This window comes from Saccostrea echinata, unplaced genomic scaffold (genome assembly GCF_033153115.1).
Source record: "Saccostrea echinata isolate AGI-Se365-2 ecotype Australia unplaced genomic scaffold, CSIRO_AGI_Sech_v1 ptg000030l, whole genome shotgun sequence".
Taxonomy (NCBI): domain Eukaryota; kingdom Metazoa; phylum Mollusca; class Bivalvia; order Ostreida; family Ostreidae; genus Saccostrea; species Saccostrea echinata.
The window spans coordinates 28,164,039-28,189,938 of record NW_026889779.1 but is presented as its reverse complement, the minus strand read 5'-3'; the positions used below and the strand labels follow the sequence as shown (position 1 = coordinate 28,189,938).

The following is a 25,900-nucleotide window of genomic DNA, read 5'->3' as shown; positions in this document are numbered from 1 at the left end:
CTAAATGTACTGAATCAGTGCAGTGCATATGGTCATTGTGCAAACACTGTTCGTCATAATGAAATCATTTGTGTAGATTCATCATGTGTAAACTATATACATTGATGCACAATCACTTGACGATATATTAAGTTTTATCAAAACTTTAAAGAGCTCCTACTACCTGTAATTATTACAATAAAATTTTGAGTGCCTCTGCATCGGTATTGTATTTAATCTCCACCTGTAGGTAACCATGTCTTCTTGTATTTCACAACATTCTTTTAACGTATGAAATAAACAACATAGAAGCTTTAAAATTTATTAGCATCATAAATAAAATACAACTTGTGCTTAAAAACTGTGTCACAAGAGCTACTGTGACATTGATAAGAAATAAATAGGCAAAATTTATAATGAAACAATAGCATTTTCTGTAACATTTTGGTATATTGGATAATGCAGTGGACATCAATTTTGTAATTAAGACAGATTTTGTTTTAAAGACTAACACATGCAAATGAACTTGACATGTTTCAAATCGAGATGTAAAATGATGTGTAAACTAATGGTCTTGATTGGCAATTGCTCTGATTAATTGAGAGTATCAGATTTGGGACACAACTGTTTTTATGCATCTGCAAGACACTGACATTAAACACAATAAAGATAACATTGTTTAAAGTGTACTATGAGTGTTACATTTATAGCTTTACTTGTAAACTGGAAGTTTGTCATTGCACTATAAAAATTCATCAGCACCATGTTCTCACTTAGAACCCCTAAAACTGTGTCAGTACAATTTAAATGGAAACTGATTATGACTAGGGCATTGAACACAAAGCAAGACAATTTTCATGTGAAGGACACACTTTATCCTCTACATTATTACTCAGTTCAGAGGAAATGACATAACATCAAAAATAATTTGTTGAGAAGGCTTAAGAAATAATCTACAGTAATTTAATAATGCATGCACTTATATTTTTAACTATAATATGTCACTGGTTTCATAAAATTCGTTTTTCTTTTTTATATATATATAAATATTTTACAAAATGCAGTATATGTTTTAAGAATGGATAAAATACAGTACAAACTCTACACTAACTAGAGCTTATTACAGAAGCACTATTTCGTGACTGATGAGTATTATAGGAACTGATAACTCTTAATTCACTAATCAATGAGTGAATTTATAATATGTATATGTAGTATAAAAATAAATAAGGGAATATGAGTATTATAATAAAGCATCAAAACTCATGATTCTAAGCTAAATATCATTATATGGTAGTAAATCATAGTGTGAATGTGACAATGGATTTCTTAGATCTGGGATCCAAATGACTGAGGGGGTAATTACACTAGAGACCTATCTATGATAACTACAGTAATTACAGACTGAGGTGTTAAAAGGATGTCTTTGCATTTAGAAGTGAATAAATAGATACATTACTTTCTCTTTTTATGTATTTTAAGTGTTAAAGAAGTTAATTTTAACAGGAAAATTGTAGGCTACTGCATTTAACTAAGTTAATGACAACCCTAGGAACCAGGGTAAAGATACTGAAATTTACACATGAATTTATGTGAAATTTTTTTTGTTGTTATCAGAAATAAGAAGGCTGCAAAATTATGTATGCTTCATCAAGAGATGCAAGGCAATCTCAAATGTATTTTTATTTATGTTCTTTCTGAGATGTGCACACTTTTTTGGCACTAGTGCCAGACGTATATTTTTTCAAGCAGTGAATGTGAATTCTTGTTACGTCAGTGCTAAATTAAGCTAAAAAAAAATAATAAAACAAATGAACACTGAAAAAACTATTATGCTACTGAACCAATTAAAAGATAATGGCAAGAATCTCAAGGTATTTCCTATACAAAATATAAGGAACTGAATCCTGGCAAAAAAATGAAGAGACACTTTTACACACTCTCATATCACAGGGTTATCATTACATGTAAAAACTCAAATAAATAAAACACATGAAATCTCATTACACTGAGAGAAGGATTTTTTTTTTTACATGTAAAACATAACAATATGATATAGCAAAAACACATAAGGCATACAGAGACAGGAGTCACAACCGTGATAGTTTGATCACAATGAGGCTTAACATGTACTGACTGATACTCAGCCATTGATCACCTGGGCTAAAATAAAACACCTGATGTGTAAATACATAAATTTATACACAGAAACATCTTCCCTCTTAAATTGCTACTACAACAATTAACCCTCCCCTTAACATGCTTAGGAGTCCCTGATAGCAAATAAAGTTGTGAGTGGAAGTTATTTAACCAATTTGAATTTGCAGTGCCTAGGTGGCAAAATACTACAAGATATTCGTAAATTTTTGTTGTTGTTCACTTTGATCTCATTGTTGAGCTTGAGGTAATAAAAAGTACCAAATAAAAATCTCTTGGATATAATGTGTATCCTTAGTGACATGAAAAAAAATATATTATGCACCAATTCTGATGGAGGATTTACTTTTAGATCATGTGTCATTGCTTCCCCCAATGTTAAATATAGTCATCAACCTCTACTTTATCCTCTGGATATCATCCCTTCCCATCAGCTCTATACATATAAAAGCAAGCTCACGACTATAGAACAGACCTCATTTTTCCTAAATAAGATGATCCTAATACTATTGTTTTTTGTTTGCTGTCTGATTTCAGTTTTGGTCCAGTATAAAGCTTAATTTAAGCCAAGGATCTTATTCTTCATACATTACTTTTGATTGATATTTTTAGGAAAACAGGACATTTCAAATGATCACCTGGTATTACAGGTGTTAAGTTACAGGTACCTTTGGTCAGATCATTCAAACAATGATATCAGAACAGGTCATATATGCCTAGAACATATACATAAATATATAGCATGTATAATTACAAGTATAGAAAGTCCTGTAAAACTTGTGTGGCTTGAAGAACTACTGTTTTGAAACTGAGCAATCTTCTCGGGGGAATTCTTTGCATTGTTTTTACGTAAACTAAATCGTTCTCCACATCCCAGGAACTCTTCAATTGGTTTCGGCCAATTTACTTGTACTCTCATCTTCATGTCATAGAACTTATACATTTTATCTCCTTTGAAGAAATAGGTGTTTTCTGTAATAGGAAAACATATGCTTTTCAAACCCTATCATACCTTTTTTTGAAATTTAGCTCTTAAGAAAATACACTTAATGTGCAACGAGGATGAACAGTTGTTTCTTTAGAAATGTAATTTGTTATCTGATATGTTTGAAATACTAGTATGTTTTAAATCTTCGAATTCATTATTATGTGTGTTCACTGTTACTACATTTTATTGCAATTACAGAATATACCCAATATTGCATGTTTACCAGAAGCTTGAAAAAATAAAGTAAGTGTATGTTGAGAAAGTACTAACTATCTGAACAAACCTTGGAACTTGAAAGCAGTATCAATTGGAATAGGAACATTTTTCCAGATGCTCATGTCGCGGGGATAATCGGGTTCTATTTGATTGTCTGACTCCTTGAATTTCCAGTACATATCTTTACTAACAAGGTAAATCCTTTTGTTAAAGCCCCACACAAACACCGCATCAATTTTCTGAATGTCTTCCGGAATTCCAAAGTCTGTGATTGGCTTACCATTAGTAGGGTGTCCATTGGCAAGACTATTACCATTATATATCCAGTACTTCTTTCCTAAGTAGATCAAATAATGAGGCATTCTTTAATGATGTGTTCTGTTTACAAACAACACCTCAATAAATGAAATAATTCAAAACATTTATTTGACATGATAACTTTTCCATCAAATTTATACAAAAATGCTGGTAAATTAAAAAAAAAATCATTTTTTGTGCAAATGAAGGAATTGTAGGATATTTTTTACAATATTTTTCTTTGTAGCTCCGACACTGAAATACTTTAAAGATATTTATAAGAAGAAAATAAATAAGCTACCTGAGAAGAAAAAGATTCGGCGGTCAGTGGGGTGTTCGAAAGCCGCGTCAATCTTCTCTACCTCTTCCGGAAATCTGTACCAGAAGTCGTGAATAATGGATGGCTCACTAGAAAGAATGGTTTTGGGTTCAGGACTCCTCCAGAAATACTGTTAGATAAAAATATTTACTTATTATGCATTCAAAATTCTGCTCATGGAATCCTTTTATTATAATATAATATGATATCATATTATAATATGATATCATACATGTATAATATGATAACATATTATGGTATCAGAGAAAACAATGGGACCAGGGTTCACAACGCCTATACCTGAGTCACTATTTCCTTTCTGACAATTTAATATGTACACATATATGTAGATAAATGAAACACCCTGTCTTCTCTAAATTTAAGTCGATGACTTCAACATTTATTAATTTATAGTAAACCTAGGCTTGCTGTCAAATTTGCATATTCTTGCAGATATACCTATAATTATTCCTTTATATAACTTGCATACCTTTCCGATAAAAATGAAGACTTCAGAACGTATAACTGCTATGGCGTCAAAATTTCCCTTACATGGGTCTATTGGGGCTTGACGGGGAGGGGCGAGTGTGCTATATCCCTCCCTTGTATCAGGACGCCTGGTGGTTGGTGGAGGTCGGAAAGTCACGTAAGGTCCCTTACCACCTAAGAAAAAAACTTCAACTGTTCAATTTCTTCAAAAATTTCATATATAAAACTCAAAAGATTTTTATTTGAACACCCCTTAAATGACTTCATTGAACAGCGGTAAGATCTCTTTTGTCTTTTTGAATGTCTTGTGTATATTCGAGTTTTTCTATATACCATATATAAGTTGAATTCCTAAGGTATCATCGTATGGAAGTTGAAAGTTTGGAATGTATCCCTGATACCAAGGATACATAAGGGCTTTGGGCTCGTTGCTGTGGCTCAGTCCCAGAGCATGCCCAAATTCGTGAGCAGCTACCATAAATAGGTCTACACCTAAAAATAGCAACAGAAAATGTAAGTGAACACTTTTGTAAGATGATTTTCCTTTTTGTAGGAAAAGGATGTCCCTTTCCAGTCAGAAGATAACAAATATTTCCCTTTCTTATGGAAGTATAACTTTTTGGAAAAACCATAACAGTCAATTACCTTCCTCATTTGAATTGATCGTCCACTTTTCATCTTCATCGAAATGAGTGTCACCCCCTTTGTCTTTTCCAGGAAAGAAAGCATGAGCCAGAATGAGACCTAAAGATAGATTGATGTAATTTGTAAGGTACATATAGCAAAGAATAAGACCTGTAGAGAGCATGCGCGGAACCAACGGGGTGGAGGGTGACCGAAACCCACCCTCCCTCCCCCGGGGGATTTTCAGAGTTTTCAAATTTGTAAAGTAAGGAAAAGATAATCTTGAACCCTTCTTCTTAAAAAACAAGGACCCCCTCCCCCAAGAAATATGCTTTCGGGTTAGACAAGTTGATTACTTTGGGTTTTTTTTCTTCTTTTTGCTTGTCAAAAAAAAATCTGAGTTGGATTTGTAGGGGGTATGGAACCCCTATGGAAAAAAAGATGGATCCGCAAATGGAGAGATTAGTGTAAACCTTAGTTAAAATGTCTACCCCGGGCAGCACATAAATTAAGACAGGGCCGATTGTATCTCCTTTCAATATTGCATACTTCCAAACTACGTAATTATGTTCTTTTTACCGAAATTTGAAGGAAAACAATTTTCCCTGTATTTAAAGCATCTCATTATTGCTTACATAGCTTAAACCGTGTTTAAATTGCATTTAATTTTAAATGTGTTTCGCCCGTGTTCTCCCAATATTTATTTCGTTTATGAGATACTAGTATATTAGATATATTTAGTTTCATGAAGAAGTGTGTAGTAGTAATTTTCTCCCCAGAAACGTATAATTTTCTGTATTAGATACATATATGTACACTCATCATTGATTTACTATGGTTATTGGCTCTATGCTTGATTGCTTGTTTTCATACACAGTAGATAGGCTTTAGTTCATGGTTAAAAAAAGCAATTTGCTGATAGTGTGTTCCTCTGTGTAACGGCTTCCCGACAAACAAAACAGTGATCTCAAAGCTACTGCATGCACTCAGTTGTGCGTGGATCCAAAGTATATGAAACGAACCTCAAAAGAACATCTGGTACGGCGAGCAACGTGTTGCTCTCTCTCTCTCTTTCACGTTCAATTCCTCGTGAATTATTGACCTAGAGGCCGCTATGGTTATAATCTTCATGTCTTCAATCTGTTTAAGTTACTTTTATGTTTTCTTTTTGATTAGTTTTTGTCATACAACCCCGGAGCCTTGTTATGGATTGTGTGACACGTTTCTATGTGTGGAAACAAATAGTGTTTCAAATCAACTGAAGCAATCAATCCTTTTCATCATAAATTCTTTTATGGACAAAATGACCCATAATATTTCAAAGCAAAAGAAGACAAGTCCAACAGCAAAATTACTTCGTTTTTTAGAAGAAAAAAAATTATTTTTCCTATAATTCAATTCGACGTTAATTCTGGTTACCAAACCCAAAGCAATTTCTTATAGAAAAAGGAATAACGTCTGCTAAATCTAATAAATAACAAAAGCAAAAAAGTGTATTTGTGCCGTTTAGACTTCTGTCAATTACCTTTTCCATCAAATGGATAACCATCTTTATGATATTTTCTAGCAAATTTTATCATGATATCTGCATTTGTATTCATGACCTCTGTAAACGTTAGGTCAGTGACGTCACTCCAAACTTTAAAAGCGTCTGCAATGACTCGACGGACATCCTGCCACTGTAGGTCTGGCGTGTAGTTCTCAATTCTAAAATATAATTTAGAGACACTATTATAATTATTGCCTTTCAGCTACATTACTGCAAAAAATACTTCATGGTGTCTTAACATTTTAACTGCAACGATACACGTTTCCTTCGTAACATAGGGTGTATAAATTACTAGTACCATTACAGACAAATGTACCATAGAGTTAACTTGAGTTCCTACCCTTAGAATCAGTTACAAGTTGATTACACAGAACACAGATGTTGACATTATCGCCAGCGTCAGGTTCTCTGAGAAAGTGATTTATAACCAAGAAATATCAAACTTAATGAAGCAGGTAGAAGACCCCTCAGCACCTGGGTAATGAATCCACTAACGATACCAAAGGTCAGCCTCTACCGGAAATAAAGTTTGACATCGCATTTTGTGGTTAATTCCATACGACACGAAACGTGCTTCTAAAAGTGTCACTTTACTAATTGTGATTGGGCGTGCTACCTAGTGCAATCTCAGAGCTATGGATCCTTAGCTTACATTTTATTTTCTATCGTATACGTAACAGGCGATCTGCTCCTGTTGCATTTGCAAGGAACCACCATAGTAATGTCAACTTTAATCTTGACTGAGTCTCCAAAAAGAAGTCGAAAGTTTCTGTTTCTCAAAACCATTGACAATAATGACTGAATTTATATCATCCGATTCCACATAGACAAGCCATTATAGGCAATAAAGCAACATGCAAAAGATATCCTCAAGTCTGCATGACTCAGAAATGACTACCAGAGAGTGTTTCGATGTTTGCTATAGATCGAACGATAAAACGTGATTTCCTACAAAATGTAATCCACTCTCTTTTTTCTGGTTTTAGACAGGAAGCCAAACAATTATAAGCCAAAGGACTACCGAGACAATCTAGATAGAAACTAAAACTAGGGGTGATTATATTTGGCATACACCAATTTGTTCTCCACGGCCCCTGGCAGCCTATGGTTTTCCGGCTTCGGACTCCTGGCGCCTCTTGCTATCAGGGTGATGACATATTTGCCTGCAGGACCTTGCAGAACTTATCTATAGTACACTTTATAAACACGAAATGCTTTCTTTTAATTACTAGCATCCGATGTAAATAAGGCTCCATTTTTGAAATGACTAAATTCTCATTATCTTTTATCTCTTCAATAATGATAAATGCTGATATCATTATACAATAAGTGTTTTAGTTCCTGTATTAAGACCTATTTAATTGTTTCATCTTTAAAGTGCTTTTCTTAATTGCAAGAATGAATCATTTCCTACAACCAGAATCGTAGACCTTAGTCTGATAAGTGTTTTCTTTGTCATCCATGAACAACTTTTGGGAAAAAAAGCGAATAGCTTATATACCAAATGTGGATAACGTTCCCTTAATATTATCCCTTAGCAAAATAAAGAACTGTAATTCCGGATATTCCCAAATGAATCAGATTTTCACGAAACCTGCTTTAATTATTTTTGAAAATTTCAAATTTTTTTTCATTGTCCTCCCAGACCAAGTACTTGACAACAGATGTACTATGCTATGCATTTTCGTGAGAAACCTGTTTCTTCGTCTGATTTGAAATAAGGAATTCGGATTTATTACCTCTATATAGAGAATAAGGTTCGATATGAGCATGCATTTGCAATGGCTAAATACCACTATGTCGGAATACAAATTAAAGCAACTCGTAATGAAATAACTGGTCATTCTATATGAACTCAATATAGGAACCAGGCGTGCTAGAATAGTTTATCACCGATACCACAGATAACAATCTTTGACATTTGGAAAGAACACAGAATTTGCTTTAAGATATAAAAATAGTTTGTTCAAGGTGATATCTAACATGGGCTGAATTGGCAAGCTAATCACTGCAATGGAGAGATTATAATTTATAGAACACCGTCTTATTATTATGTCTCTAAACATCTAAGTATTGCACACATCATATTCACTAAAACTACATTTAAATTCCAGTTACGCATAATCTCTTGTAGAACGAATGATGGGATGAAAGGGGCATCTGTGAACGTTGTTATATAATTTGTTTACATAATCCCCCCTCCCCTGAATTATGATACGTTGTACTCAAAATCTCTCTTGAAATTTATGATGAGACGTATACTTTTTAGGAACCTTACTCACTTCTTCCCTAACGATAGTCTGCCTTAATGTTTCCTATTTTCCCATTCATAAACATTGTGTTGTTAAAATCAGGTCTGTACTTGACAATCTGACATAAGAGTCTTACTGAAATGTTGAAATACTTGTATATATATATATACATGTATATATTTTAATTTAGAGCATGAAAAGTGCATAACTCTGATCGGGTTGTCAAGACAACGGCCTGACTGCATAGTTGTGTTATTTTTTACCCTTGTGGTAAGGAACATGTGTTTGTCCTTAGGGAGGCAGTCAATTCGTACAAGTAGCACGGAAACCTGTCTACGTTCACCATAAAATATTAGGGAAAAAAGTACTTCGACAAATTGAGATATAGCTATGAATTTTGCTTTAGTTGTTTGTAGGTGTTGTGTGTCGGTGACTCACTGCTTCAGCGACTAGTGTTAGAATTGATGAAGCGTGTATCTCTTAGATCTTGGCGGGGACAAAAGAATCGTGATGCAGAGAGTAGTTCACTGCAGAAAAAACACAATAACCGATTAGCTATGACTCAATATTTCTAGCTTCCAATCAACAAATTTTCCAATAGTTAATAGAATACAGTCCGCCGAATGAAGAATAAAAGAAACCATTTTCAGCACATCTCATCAATAGATCGGTAGATTGCTGAACCATATGCCCTCATTCATGCAGGTTGTGATGTCACATAACCACATAACAACCAGGCCGAACAAGGTCACGTGGCTCAATGTTAATGGTCATCACTAACCTCAACATGTAGTTCTAAAGAAAAATCTCAAAGATGGTGACGGAGCACAGCTGAAAATTTCCTCTGGAAAGTACTGGCCACTGCGCTACTTACATTCGTATCTCTCACCCTATGTACCAGCTTACATTTATCTTGCAATCCATTGCAAACTCTAATATGCAGAAAAATAACTGTTGGTGAGATAAGACAGCCACAGAGCTACTGTTTACCAGCCAAACAAGATCAAACCCTAGCAGAGAAATGGCGCTTTTCTCACACTTATTACAGATGTCATATGATTTCGTGAGTAATGGTAGGTCTGGTTTCAACTTGAAGAAGTCCTTAAATTTAGAACACATGTCCGGTATTAAAAACGGGGGCATATCAAGGGGAGATTTTAATATGCTAAAAATTTATTGTTTTTGCAGAAGCACACTGAGAATTATATCAAACCTGCTGATCTAGATATGAATATTCCTTTACTGTGGGTGTGTCTTAGAAATGGTAAATCATGGATATTTTTATTCTTTTTACCATGTCTCATAATTTGGCCCTTTGTTGTGATTCTTAATCCGTACACATGCACGTAACCACTTTGGCTAGCATATTTTAGCAAAATTAAAGTTGTTGACACACATACTTTGTTGCACATACAGACCACCACTTTGTAATAAGCGCTGTAATTCTTTTGACTTTATTTATTCCCTCATACTTGTATTACTAACCTGTATGTTAGATCCTTATGGTCCCATTTAGAAGGCGCCAGCACGTATCTCTTTTTCCGGGCCCCCTCTTCTTCCACTGGATCTTTGTTACCACACCGCGGTTTATGCATGAGCTCCTGAGTTCGAACATCGAGCACGCCTGTCGGTGGTATCCCACCCATCCTTTGTAATTTCTTTATAGACTCCGTGATGTCCATGGAAATAAGGTTTTGAGCACCTTTCTCTGCTTGAGCTGAAGATATGTAACCAAACTTTCCAAGGTATCTCTAAAGGTAGTAAACATTGACATAATATTATTAATAATATTTCACAAAATTGTTTATTTAAATTTCATTTCAGTTTCTCAAAGTGTATGACGATATTTAGTTTAATTGCTGTGGTCCACTAACAACTGACGTATGCAAAACATAAACATTATGAACGCCATTTCTTCGCGGGGGTATTTTACGATTGAATTAGAAATCAAGTGAGGATATGAAAAATCTGGCGGGTAAACAAAATTTCAAGTTTTTTCATGTGTGTGAGAACGTTTCTAATACGGGATGTAATAATTACTAAGATGAGATACAGCCGATATCAATTTACTTATATCGTCATCAAGTCTTCTTAAACTTTGTTTCATATGTACTTTGCGTTTTTTCTTTCATTTTTTAACTGTTTGAAATACTGATATACATATCTAAATTACATGATACTAGCAGACCTACATGAACAATAAAACCAGAAAAGTAATTTACAAACTATGACCTTTATATAATGTTAAAACTACATGTAAGAGGGCCATTCAATTATACAGCAAGTCCATGGGTCATATCGCTCATCTTAATCATCACACTTTGATCTATTAAAGAAATGTCACTCACTTTGTACACTCGGTGTCATGCCCCTCACTGAGCTAAGGTCCAACAAATTCGTATCAAATTACAATGTAAATCGTTTTATTTATTTATCTTATCATGCTTATAAAAAACTTTTCTTTTTCAAGAGACAATGTTTGACTCAACACAACTGTAGTTGTCCAATTTATGACCCCGAGTATTTTCTTTTGAAAAATAAAGTTACTGTATATCATTAGAGTATGATCCTAAAATATATAAATGATCTCTTTTATTATTAAAAGTGAAATACGAAGAACAGTGATAATTCTCAAAGACCTCTAAACAATACAAGTTATGAACAGAGCCAAAATGGACTTCTTAAAACAGAGGTAGGATCAGGTGCCATGGAGGAGTAAGCATCCCCTGTCACACCCAACATATGCTTCTTGTCTTGATCGGTTAAACGAAAAAATTCCTTGACATATTCAGCGTGAAAATAATGGCTTAAAATGTGTATGAAAGATATCAGTCAACATTCGACTTAACTACAAAATGTATTTGTAAACAAGGCCATTGTATCCACCACAGAATTTGCGAAATGTTGGCTATAAACGAGATTGTTGATATCCTTGTATCATCAACTTATTTGTCAATAACCTGCCTCGTTTAGATATTTGCTCGAACGTATACGTAGAATGTGCTCTTGCCTATCGAATCAACAGTTTGCCATCACTGTCTTTCTCTATTTTAATAACATCGAAATATGAAACAGATGCGTCAGACTCTGGTATCTTTTACTTCCGAGTTCAGTGGGATATATCGAATCAACGAGGAATGAAAATGAATATTGTTAATTGAGAAAACATCGTCGATATATCTATATGTCGAATTGAAGGCCACAGCAAGAGACTTCTTTTCGTGTAGAAGTTTTTGAATAAATTCTGCTTCATATTAATATAAAAACAGGTCATCTTGACAATTCCAACAGATTGTTGGAAGACCTTGTCTCCAAAAACTACAAAAAAATATCGTCAATGAGAAACTCAAGCATCTTTTTATATCAACCTCGGAATACTTGTGTGTAGAATTAGAATATTTTTAACAAAATAAGTTGCAGATAACCGATGACAAGGTGTGCAAATTTACAAGTTTAAAAGCGTTAACTTATTGTCTACGATGTCAAAAAAGCTAGTCTTTAATGTTTGTATAAATTTGTTGACATGATTGAAAGTCAAACGTTTTGATGCTATTGATTTTGGTATTATTTTGTGATTTCAACTTTTCTAAAAGTTCCTTGGAGTTTTTAAGTATCCACATCTGATTAACACCACTTCTCATATGTTTTGTTGTACAGCACTCCTGAAGTTTCTCCTTCACTGCTGTTAATATTTCCGTGAGAAGTAAAGAGTCTTGGTAGAAAATTAACTAGAAACCGTTCAGTATCTCTTTGCAAGGATTTTTATGAATTTAGAAATCCAGTATACATGTTGGTATGATGATTCAAAATCAATTTAGTTGTAGGGAATAATGACACATGATTTTGAAGAATTTCATCCTTAAGAGGGAACTATAAATATACGTTGGATTACCATTTGAAGAATTTAATCCAAGTTCCTCTAAAATGCAATTATAATAATGAGTCCTACAAAGACAATGTAATGTCACCTGCTTTGTCAGCTGGGACCAGTATATAATAATCGTGTAATCTTTTTTTTTTCTTTTTCACCTGAATTATTGAAGACAGAAGGATAGATTATTTTCATATTGCCCCTGAACCGTTTAACGCGAGATTTCAACAGTCTGATACTTTTTAATACATTCTGACAAAATGTCAAGGTCTTCATATTCATATTTGACCCATCGTCTGGCATAATCTTCGACAGAATTCATAATTATAATAACTTTTTATAGAATTTTGTCATTCCAAATTAAATCATAACAGAAGTTTTAAATTACTATTACGCTTTTAAATTCTTTCCTCTTACTTTAATCGTATATATTTCAAAGTTATACCCGCATCACTTCGTTTCTAGAGATGAAGCATAAAGTCCGTCACTCGGGACATTTTTCAGACGCCGTGCTGAATTTAATCAATTGATCAAAACCCTTAATTTGCTTGAGTAATGGTACCTGTATTTATTGCCTTTATATTACTTAAAACATGAGGGATTAAAGGAAAAACAACGCAATGTATAACGATTTTTTTTTTCTTAAAATAATATCAGCTGTTTTCTCTGTGAATCACAAACTGATGAGTATACGGCGTTTCACTCTCCAAAGGTTTGTGTGATAGTGATACACTAAAAACCTAACCATCACGATTAATTTAATGTGACCTATCACTTCATCTATTTGACTCAAAAACATCTTATTAACAAATAATCAAGTGAATGCTGGCATGTGCTAGTTTAACACGTCAATATATGTCACACATTGTGAAGCAATTACAATATCTAATGTGCCCTGCATGATCACAGGGCTTTGGTCATTTCATACCATAAAATCGATAGACAGAATAAAAATCACCATTCATTTATGAGGGAATTTATTATGTGTGATGATGCAAAATTGTTTTGCAGAAATTTTACCCTCGGGTTTAAAGATTCTTTACACCCAGGAAAACTTAGCAAATACTTGTATTTTTTATGCAAGATTGACATTACGTAAGAAGAATCTCGGAGTAAGATGACTATACACTGTAAATATGAATACATGCAGTCGGTCTGTCATCTGTAGATTGTATCTATGACATAATCTATTTTACACACAGCCATATGTTCTGAAGATACTGATAAACATCTCACACATGAGTGTCATCTCTTACGTCTCAAGAAGGAAGATGCCATAACAGCACTTGTAACTCCATCTCATCGCGTCCTCTTTTGGAAAAAAGAGGGGATTCAGGGTTTTTTTTCCATGAAAAATATACTTGTTTATCTCGAATGGCGAGGAAGAAATTGTAACTAGTTTGAATAAATTGAGATTACTTGTATGAACTTCTTATTAATATACATGTCCTATAGTAAGTTCGCCGTTTATAGGCCCCCTTTGAGTTACGATAAGCTATCCCTTTGGACACGTTTGAAGTATTACATTTCAAAACACAACTACATTGTTTACAGACACATGTAAAAACATTCCTTTCAGTTTAACGAAGTTTGTTGTTATAAAAATCATTTAAGCGTATAAACATATATACTAAGTAAACATGGTCAATAACACCTACATACAGAAATCCTGAATGAAGGTAGATTTAATGATTCACTCCGTATATATATCAAGGTTAATCATGTTAATAGCGACCAGCTCTCGTCTGCTATAAGAAACAAAACAGACGATATAAGAATTACTTACAAAAGCATCTGCATCTAGATTAGAACCTCCTGAAACTGGCGATCCTAACACCGAATCTGTTACTAAAAACACTATGTATATCACAAAGATTAAGGAAGTCTTCATTGTTTGACGTGAAGGCACATGTCCATTATTAGAACCTATATTCCTCCTTTTGATAGACGTTTCTCCCGCACCCTCCACGCCTGTGTAGTGCCCACAGTAACACACGCCAGGGATCTGCTTGTACATTTCCCGATCAGCCTCCATGTGTATTACGGCACATTCACTGTTTCATAAATTAACCATATATTAAATGTGGTTCGGTTATGTAGGCATCAATTGTTTTAGCGTCTATTATTACCCTCTGACTGTCTGTTTTCCTCTGAGAAGAAACAAACCCCAATAATAGCCAGCGCGCCGTCTTCAGAATCCAGCCGTTAGTCTAATTTATCATTCGCTGAGCATCTGGTCCAATTACATTTTGATTTCTTTTATTAGAAAAAGAATCGCCGTATATTTCAGGTCAAGTGTTACTGATTCACACAAAAAACGACTTAAATAACCTCACCGTTTCCTGCACACCGTGGGGCGCACCTTGCTTGAACCCTCCGCTTACCTAATCTAATCCCTCGAGCATAAATTACTGAGTCCTTCACAATATAACGAAGATAAGGTCTAAGTCTTAAGACAAAAGTCACAAGATTATTCACACCTCCTAATAAACAGCTAATTAATTCATATCTACAATGAAGACATTCAGTGATGCTTCATCCTTCCTCCGGAGGCGATCATCCTCTACAAATGTAAACAAAGAAACCGCTCATACGTATATCCTTTTCGCCTTGGTTAATCGGACAAAAACTGTTCCGGGTTTCTGTAAACATCTTTTCATCATAAGAGAAATATATGTGATACACCGGCTATTTTCCGTATATTCCTTTGACTATCCTCAATATACATAGAAAATATCCTATAATAATCAATATCCAGGCTTATTTGAAAAAGTTCCTGTGCATCGGAGTTGAGCGATTCCCTTGCTAGAGGTTATGTTTCCAGACAAATGCCTTGTCTATCAATGTTTTCAAAGAGCATGGAAGATCATGATGAGTCACAGGATTCTGAGGAGAATGGTGGGTAATTTTGGATGCTACTGTCAGCACGTGGTTTTGATTAGCACTTGTACTGGGGGAATATCTTTTCCGAACATCCTTCTTTGTTTTCACATGCTACTCCTCTTCATCAGAAACATATGGTCGATACAGGCGCGTTTGATCGAACAGTTCAATCACAATATCGATTCACAAATCCCGTAGGAACAAAAACCCAAATGAATCTACTGAACCGTAGTCGAGGTTATTAAAATATCTAACAAAGTCTCGGAATCGCCCTGTAATATCTTGACTGATATTAAACGTTGTAAGATGGAAACGAGATAATGGCAATGTTACATGTACTGTAACCAGCCTGATTACTATGTAAATTACATTGATTGGATTTTGCATCGATATCGCTTGCACAATGCAAAACTTGGTTCAGATTGAGCCTTTTTATTGCTAGAGGACTTAACATGCATCAAATAAAAACTAACATCAGGACGAGCCTTTAAAATATAATAGCATGAAAAAGATTTGAAGATAAATATGACAGCCAACAGCTGTCAATAACGTTAATTCAATGTGTCTATTATTGCAATCAATATATAAATACATTGCTTTTTTCTTTTAATGTATGATTCATGATAATATATACATTAAATCTGCCACGGAATCAATATTTGATAAAGAGCCGAATCAATATAACATTCACAATCAGGTGCGTTGTTGTCGCCCTCAAACTACAAAAGAATAATTTAATACGATACAGTTAAATAGTTATGTGGTGTTTATAGGCGAAGAACGAAACAGAATATGACAGAATAGCAAATAACGCACGTTTTAAGAATTTCTTGAGCGAGAGCAATACGATACAACACTCCCAGGGAATATAAGCTGGGTGGGGATTTCGCGCAGGTATAACAAGACATCAAACCGCACCGCAACCGCAAACATTTTGGTCCATAATTAGGTTATCATGCAATCAGTTAATCTTCAGAGGACGATATATCAATAAAGAATCAAGTCTGTAATCCACACGACAGATTAACTGAATGTATAGATATAGGGTGCTGTCAGTTGTATTTTGTCTGCGTGAAGGTATTTTTAAAATCAAAAGTACAGATGACAAAAAGATAAATAAATATATAAATAATAAAACAATGCTACTATATACTAGTAAGTAATTTCCATTCATTACATTATTTTTAGATTTGAGTTATAAAATTCAATTAAAGTACAAGTAGGACTGGTATATCTAGTAAATATACACAGAAAATTTTTTACAGGAAATGGTGAGGAATTAAAGAATAATTTTGTGTTTTTGTTTCTTCCTTAAAGACTTGAAACCGTACCAGCCGCGGTCAACAACTCGATGATGTCAAAACTGCCCATTAAAATATGATTGTAATTCATTCATTTCAAATCTTTAGTGCCCTCAATAGCTGTTTCCGCACTCGAACTGTTTCTTCAGGTTTTAAGATAAGTATACTTTAATTAAAAGTCATACAGGCAAAGTACAGTTCTAAAGTGTCATTCTACGATCGACATTTGACCCGTCACACCCATTATTGTAGGGGTACCAGTTATGATCGCAATAAGAAAACCCTGGGCTTGCTGTGGTCTTCCACAGACAGTGGAATTGACCACTTTGCTAGTCTAGGTAAATATTTGTAGGGCGCTAGTGATCCTCATGTGGACCAACAGGAAAGTGAAGTGTGGGACACGTCAATAAAGGAAAGCCACTTACCCAGAATTAAATGGTTTGCTTTGATGAGAGATAAATCAATGGAGAACTAACGAAGCCCACTTATGGTGTTCTATTTGTCAATTTTACACAATAACTGCGTCTGTTGATAGCATTGTTTCGACAATCATCACACTTTATTTTCAGTTACAATTAGTTACTTATTATAGTACCTATTACATCACCAAACAAATTGGAAACTAGAGTAATGTCTTTTTTCGACAGCTTTTTTTTTCACGTATTCACATTTTTTTTTTTACATTTCTCCAAAATGAGGAGCTTTATCTGCCCGTCTGTCTGCCCTTTATTATCACACTTTGTCATCTCAATCTCTAGACTGTGTCGTTTACTTAATAGCGAAATGTAAAAAAAAAAAATCAAACATGACAATCATTAAAAGATTTCAATTTAATGATAATAAACAGTAAAATAATAATTAATATGAAAAAAACAAAGTAGAAAGACAAAATGATGGTGAACCGTTTAGAATCTTGAGATTTTTTTATCACGACAAATAGCTCGGTTTGGCCAAAGGTACAAATGTCATGATGCTTAGATGAAGGAATATGTCTCTCAGTCAACAAGCTTTCAAATGGATAACTTTTAATATATATGCGCAGCCTTTAGACTTTTTTCCTTTCAGGTACATTTTATATAATTATGTTTTTTTGCTCTAGCTGCAGAACTATAGCTCTATGGAGCAGATAATTCGGACAGACATAACAGAGAGTTACAGAGCCATCAATTGTAAAAGCGTTTGATTTACGGCGACCTTTTTTGGTCACGCGTTTCGGATATTGTTTCTCGCATTTTACGCATTCCCCCACATAAAGCATAGTATCCGTTAATAAAACATATTTACTCCTGCTCCTGTTACATGCATTTTATTCACCTTTTTTAAAAAGGTTCTAATATTAATGTCATAATATTATGCTAAAATACACCTGCGAAGGAAAGTCTATACACCTATCATGATATTTATCTAGCTTCTTTTCTAGTTGATAACTAATTGTCACACATCATATCCACATGTATTTTATGAATGCATCTTGGGAATGGGTCAGCCTTCACAATGACTAGATGTAGCATTCTATCAGTGACATATCTCTTAGATTATTTGCTTTAATATTTTAATAAGTATATGCCATATGCACTGTGATATTATTCAAATTATTAGATATAGTATTCCGAATAAAAGCTGTTTGACCCCTATACAAGGACATTATTCAGGTAATTAAAAGACAGTCATACAACAAGCCATTACAGCACAGTCTAACGACTACATTAACATCGGTCAGACACTGACCGTGAACTTTGCCCGAACGAACATTTCGCACCGGCCATTCGTTATCTTTAGACAAATTGCTCTCGCACCCACTCAGGATGAATGTCTCTAGGGTCAAGTGATGCTCCAGAGATGTAATACCATTATTGTAAAAGCACAAGAGACAAGAAATCCGGCTCTTCACTGAAGTTTGCCGCCGGAATGTTTTCATATCTTGATTAATTTGTTCAATTGTTAATATTTACCAAGTCTTTCTATTTCCCATAAAGATATTAAATATGTAACTGGAACCTGTTTTACTAAAGAACTTACGACTAAGAACAAAATTTATTTCTGCTTATTACCCCTTATTTTATACATTAATTTGAAAAATGTTTTAAACTTTCAAAAAGAATTATAAAGATATTTTTTCTAGCAATTTCAAGCAGAATCATTAATTTTGTAAAATTTTACAATCTACTTAAGTTTTTGGTCTTTATCGTAAGTTCTTCTGTAAAACAGGTTCCTGGTTACTTGACTGAATCAATAAATGCTTCTTTCGCATATTTTGATGGTCTTTGCACCTATCGATTAGATTATAAATTAAAATATATAACGTTCATTTCTTTTAGGAAAAAAATACATATATATTTGATTTCTCAAAACTTTTTTTAAAAATAACAACATATTATTCTGCGATCATGCATAAATGTATTTCATGCAAAGAATATGGAATAATCGAGCAATGAAGATATGTCATATTGAATATTCCCAAACCTCATGTCATGTCTGAGATGATAATTACATTACTAACTTCATTAGAATTATTTGCCAGCAGATTTTTGCTGATGATAAAAACACTTGATTGCATAAGTTAATTCTGCGTGGATGCAGAGGAAAGATAATGGCGTCAAAATCAATACGAAAAGAATGACAATCATAAGTTATAGAAATAGCTTGGTCTGTTAATATCTGGCCAGGGGCTGTAATTTGGTTGTGAGTCACCCGGAGTATATTCAGTCCATTATGACGTATTTGAGCGAAATGTAACAAAGAGCAATAACCCAACACAGAAGTAAAGAAGAAATTGTTTATCCCCCGCAGGAAGAAGAAAACGGTCAATGTTCAGTCAAAGGCATTGTCACTTAAATACCAAGGAATGTCCGCTTTCGGATGCTGTACGTGATGTAATATATATATAAATCATATCAAATGTCTTGGGACATCAAAATACCTAAAATATCCTGTATCTTCTTTTGATATTTTATTCATATCATGCATGGTCTAATGTGGCAAATTGGTATACATATATTATTAATCTTGAAAAATCAAGATAAAAGTATAAAATACAAATTAACATGGACATGTCAGTATGTTGCAAGTTTAAGAAAACCTGTTTCATGCATTATACCTGAAAATTCACGGTCCATGAACATAATACTAGTCTTGTCTTGAAATACAGGCCTATTGTACGTCTTTGATTTTCAAATGTACATTTTATAAATATAAAGTAAATTTAATAAAACTAATTTAGTCTATATGCATACATGTATTGTTAAGATGCAATCAAATGAAATAAATTCTAAACTAGATCCCTTCTTTCTGTCTTTCTATTCTAGCAGGGCTCATGATATATTAAAAATTACATAAACAAAGACAAAATACCGGTCCGTCCTATTACTCATATATATATTGGTGTGTGATTTTTTTCTGCACGTCTAAATCTAAATACAGGATTTCACATTAAAAACCATCAAACTCTTTCTTGAAATAAAATTTCTTTTCAAATTCTTTCTTATCTTCTTCTCTAGCTAGAGGTCTTCTTGTAATAGGGATCAGAGTAGACCGAAAAACAAATCATGGCTTACGAAAATGGCTCCTAATAAACTAAGATACAATCCACTGGACATTCAGGGCCAAGATGGACTTTCGATGGGATGTTGAGAGTAGGTCATACCCATACCCAACGTATGATGCTAAGAACTTATGGAGAGTGGTTTTTATCAATTCCAAATGTCTAAAGTTAGGAGTCTTGTTGAGAGTAGGATTAACGCATCTCCAGCTTTTTAAGCTAGGAATGTTTCTTGAAGATGCTCAACGTCTAAAGCTTGAGGATTGTGGGGAGTTTATCTTACAAATCCTCAAAATCTAAAATCCTAAAATCTACCCATCCTTATCGTCTACAGTCAGGAGGCTTGTTGAGAGTAGGTGATATCCATACCTAATCACTGAAGCTAGAAGGTTGGTCTAAATTGGCCAACTACATACGAAATAGGAAGATTGTGGAGAATAGGTCTTACTCATCCCCATTGTCTGAAGTTCTGAGGCTAATGGAGAGTGGGTTTAACTCATTCTGAACGTCAAGCCATAAGACTCGGAGAGTCGGAGAGAAGAGGCCTTATTCATCCCTAACGTCTGAAGCTAGGATACTTGTTGAGAGTGGGTTTACTCCATTCTTTGCGTCTAAAGCTAGATTGATGGTTTTATTCAACTCATCTGAAACATCTGAAGCTTGAAGGATGAGAATAGTGGGTTATAGCCATTCGCAATGTTTGAAGCTAGGAGGCTTATTGAAGTTGGTTTAGTCCATCCCTAACGTCTGAAGCTAGAAGGCTTGTTGAGAGTAGGTCTAACGCACCCACAACGTCCTAAGCTACAATGTAGGAGAGTGGGTCTTACCCATCCACAATGCTGAGCTTTACCCATCATCAATGTCTGAAGCTAGGAAAATGGAAAATGAGTTTAGCTCATCCCCAACGCCTGAAGCAGTGAAGTAGGAGGCTTGCGATCAGTTGGCCTAACCATCTCCACTGTTGAGTAGCTACAAGGCTTTTGTGAAGAATGGGTTCAACTCATCTCCAAGGTCTAAAGCTAGAAGATTTGTGGAGAGTGAGCCTTATCTATCCTCAATGTCAGAAGGCTTGTAAACAGTAGGTCTTACCCATCCCCGACGTTTGAAGCTAGGAGGCTCGTTGAGAGATATTTTAACTCACTCCCAATGTCTGAATCTAGAGGGTTTGCAAAGAATGGGTTTTACCAATTCATAGCGTTCAGTACCTTTAAAAGGAGCCATATGGAAAGTTAATTACCTCATTACAAACTTCAGAAGCTAGGAAGCTTATAGAGATGGGGTTTTACATATCAACAACGTCTGACGCAAGGAGGCTTATGGAGAGTGGTTTATCTCGTCTTTAACATCTGTAACTAGAAGAAGTGGAGAGTGGGCTTAACTCATCACCAACGTTTAAAACTAGGAGGCTTGTAGAGAGTCAAAGGGTATAGCACATCTCCAACATCTAAAGCTAAGAAGTTTCTGAATAAAGGATCCCATCCTCAACGTCTGAATTATGAGGTTTGTGAAAAAGTGGGTATTACCTATCCACAACTTCAGAATCTAAAAGGCATGTGGAGAGTGGGTCTTACTATTCCCTAAAGTCTGGAGCTAGGAGACTCATGAAGAGTGGGTATAACTCATCTCAAAAGTCTGATGCTAGAAGGCTTGAAGAGTGATTCTTACCCCTCCCTAAAGTCTGAAGCTAGAAAGTTTGTGGAGAACAGGTTTAATTCATTCCGTACATGAGAAGTAGGAGGCTATGGAGAGTTTGCCTTACTCATCCCCAACATCAGAAGCTATAGAAAGGTTGTGAAGAGTGGATTTACTCATCCCGAAAGCCTAAAGCTAGAAGGCTTGAGGAGTGTGAGATTTATCAATCCCCACCATAAAAAGCTAGAAAGGTTGTGAAAAATTGGTCTTACCCATCACAAACGTCTGAAGATAGGAGACTTATGGAAAGGTTTTAAATCATCCCGAATATCTGAAGCTTGGAGGCTGATGTAGAGTGGGATTGATACATCCTCAATGTCTGAAAGAAGAAGGTTTGTGGAGAATGGTTCATACTGATCTCCAACGTCTGAGGCTGAGATGCTTATGGAGAGTTGGTCTTAACAATCCCAAGCGTTAGAAGCTATGAGACTTACAGAGAGTGGGTTTAACTCAACCCCAGCATCTTAAGCTAGGAGACTTGTGGAGATTGAGAGAGGGTATAAACCGTCCACAACATCAAAAGCTAGGTGGCTTGTGTATCGTTGATTTAACTCATCTCCAACGTCAAAAGTTTAAATGGGGAATGGGTTTAACTCATCCCAGACTTCTAAAGTAAGACGATTGTGGATAGTGGGTCTTTCCCATTCCCTACGTCTTAAGCCTATAGGTTGAAATCTTATTTCAATTCAGCTGGAACAGCCTGTAAAATCTGTGAAAAATTTTGATCTATATACTTTGAATGCTCGATCAGTGAAAAATAAATCACTGTTGCTATGCAATCACATTGTATCTAACGGCATCGATGCCCTAGCCCTTATTGAAATTGGCTTGGATGTGACATAGACAGCATCGTGATAGGAGACCAAACGCTTATGATATATACTTCACGTCCCCAGAAAAAACTGTAATGGTGGTGGTGGTGTTGCACTCATTTACAACAAAAATCTTCGTATTACTCAATTACAGGTAGACAATTCGTTTTATCATTTTGAAGACATGGAATGCACAGTGTTTACACAGAACTTTAAAATTCGCATATGTATTGTCTATCGTCCACCGTCGCAAAAGTTTTTTTGAATTTTTTTGATGAATGGTCGCAGTATTTGAGTCGTCATGTACGTTGTTTCATCCGACAAACCAATTATTACCGGTGATATGAATTTCCATCTTGACAAGGATAAGGATCCAAACTCTAAAATGTTCATGAACTCGCTTCGAGAGCACGGGTTAACACAACATGTGATGGATCCTACTCACTGCGTGGACACATTCTCGATGTTTTCATTACCAGAGACAGAAGCACAATTTCAAAATTCCGCTCAAACCGTTGATAATCAGCTCATATGTGATTTAAAAGGAATTGCATTTTGTGCTCATAACGGGATTCATTCCATCCTTCTAGCACAAAAAACAACGGAAGTCTTTTTCTTTTCGCAAAATACGCGAAATCGATCACGATAAATTTTGCCTTGATATTGAGTCTCGTCAATCGGAAATACAGAACGATATTTCAATCGAAAGCACGGTAGACCTGTACAATGAGCATATTCGCGAGGTGATTAATGATCATGCACCTTTCGCATTGGTTTTTTTAAACGAAATAAGCGAAAAGCAGAACGCACTTGGCGACGGACAAATGTGACTGTGCATCATCTTACAAAGATTCTATACAAAGAATCAATTCGATCAAACAGCAACTCCTTAACGCAGTGCAAGAAAGAATCTTATTCAAATAAAATTACAGAGTGTAGCAGAGACTCTAAAAAGCTCTATTATCTGACGAATCAGCTCATGGGAATCAAGTCCGACCCGGTTTTACCGTCATCTGCCAGCATAAAGGAATTATCGGAAAACATTCCTGAATATTTTCACGGAAAAATAAGCAATATCCAAGCATCACTGTGTGAAACGCCTTGTACAATGATGTAACAGATCCTTTTCACTCTGATATTCCATTTGATGGTCAGCAACTTACGAAATTCGCAACTGCAACTGCAAGTGCAAAAGAGATTCGAAAACTCCTAATTAAAGCATCAGCAAAATCCTGTGAACTTGACCCCTTACCTACACATCTATTGAAGCAGTGCATTGGGAGTTCCCTGCCGTCTATCACTTCAATCTTAAACAAGTCACCATCGGAATCTAACGTCCCTGGTGTCTTTAATCAGGCAATTGTTCGACCGTCGATTAAAAAGCCAGGATTAGACAAAGATAATTTCAAAACTATTCGTCCTGTGTCGAATCTCTTCATTTCAAAAATACTCGAAAAGGTTAAATTGTAGCAAAACGAATCAACGCTCATCTGGAGATGCATTAACTGCATGACAATTTTCAGTCAGCGTACAGAACGGAACACTCCACAGAAACTGCGCTTATGAAGGTTCACCATGACATCGTATGTGCACTTGACAAAAATTGCTGCGCTATTGGTATGCTCGACCTATCTGCGGCTTTCGACGTAATAGACCACAACATCCTATTTAAACGTATGGACAATATGTTTAGTATTACCGCATTGAAGTGGATCAAATCTTACCTCAGTGACAGATATCAACGTGTTGCTGTTTGTTCATCGTTGTCTGACGCTTGTTCTCTAAAATTCGGTGTACTTCAAGGCTTGGTCTTGGGTCCGAGACTCTATTGTCTATTCTCTAAACCCCTCGGCGAAGTCTGCAGACGTCATAAAATGACGTACCATATATACGCCGACGACACCCAGATATACATCATTGTTGAACCAAGTGATAATTGGACCGATATGTCTCAAAGACTCTCATGTTGTTTATCGGACATACGTAGATGGATCAGTACCAACCTTCTTAAACTCAACGAAAATAAAACTGAACTTAAAGTCTTTGCAACGAAACATAGAATTAAAAATATGAAGAGTTCTGAGTTAGGATTCGGTAACTGTATCGTTAGTGATGCATCTTTTATATAAAAAAAAATTAGGCGTATTTTTTTACAAAACCTTCTCCAAGGAAAAAAGCAATGTATCTCAATTTCGCGTTCAGCATATATGAACATTCGCAGAATTGGCCGTATCCGTCCGTTTATTAGTGACGAAGCATGTAAAGCACAGCCGCAAGACTAATCACACGCTCCAAAAGATCCGACCAAATCACTCCAACTTTGATCCATCTTCACTGGCTCCCAGTTCAATACAGGATCCAATATAAAATCCTTCTATACACTTTCAAATCTCTTCGCAGCCTATCTCCAGTCTTCATGAAAGATATCCTGACTGTTTACAACCCGCCACGATCACTACGTTCAGAATCCTCGCATCTTCTCCAGGTACCTCTGACACGCACGAAAACATACAGAGACCGTCGTTTAGAAGGCCGCATCGAGTCTCTGGAACTCTCTGCCTTTTAAACTTAGAGAATGTGCTTCACTGCCTAGTTTTAAAAAGGGTCTTTAAACGCATCTTTTCAAACTAGCTTTTAATTTGTGATTTCTTAATATAAATATGGCTTTATATTTAGATAGTGACATTATGATTAATTTTATTCACATGTTTTTTATGTATTTTAAACATTATCTCTTTTTATATAGAGGATTCTAATTGATAGAGTGCTATATAAATTTTATATTACAATTTCATGCCCTACTTCTGAAGCTTACATGTTTGTGAAGGGTATGTCTTACCATTCCAAATGTCTGAGGCTAGTAGGCTTATGTGGAGTGTGACTTTCCTATCCTCAACATATGAAGTTAGAAGGTTTGTGAAGAGTATCTCTTT

At 35.1% G+C, this 25,900-nt stretch overlaps 1 protein-coding gene across 1 annotated transcript; it reads right to left on the bottom strand.

The window, feature by feature from the left end:
- Window positions 1–287: 287 nt before the first annotated feature.
- LOC133197631 (matrix metalloproteinase-2-like) lies at window positions 288–15,880 on the bottom strand. Its single transcript, XM_061333748.1, has 9 exons — window positions 14,528–15,880; window positions 10,356–10,621; window positions 6,595–6,776; window positions 5,091–5,189; window positions 4,779–4,937; window positions 4,447–4,619; window positions 3,939–4,086; window positions 3,408–3,677; window positions 288–3,108 (listed from the first exon to the last, which is right to left on the bottom strand). The coding sequence occupies exons 1-9, from the start codon at window positions 14,774–14,776 to the stop codon at window positions 2,843–2,845; spliced, it is 1,812 nt and encodes a 603-aa protein (XP_061189732.1). The 5' UTR covers window positions 14,777–15,880; the 3' UTR covers window positions 288–2,842.
- Between the last annotated feature and the right edge of the window lie 10,020 nt (window positions 15,881–25,900).

Excerpts from the sequence above, each read along its gene's own strand:
- LOC133197631 (XM_061333748.1), bottom strand. The coding sequence starts at position 14,776 with ATGGAGGCTGATCGGGAAATGTACAAGCAGATCCCTGGCGTGTGTTAC. Across the intron at positions 6,777-10,355 it reads CATAAGGATCTAACATACAG|AATTGAGAACTACACGCCAG; the intron begins GTTAGTAATACA and ends ATTATATTTTAG. Across the intron at positions 5,190-6,594 it reads TTATCCATTTGATGGAAAAG|GTCTCATTCTGGCTCATGCT; the intron begins GTAATTGACAGA and ends ATCTATCTTTAG.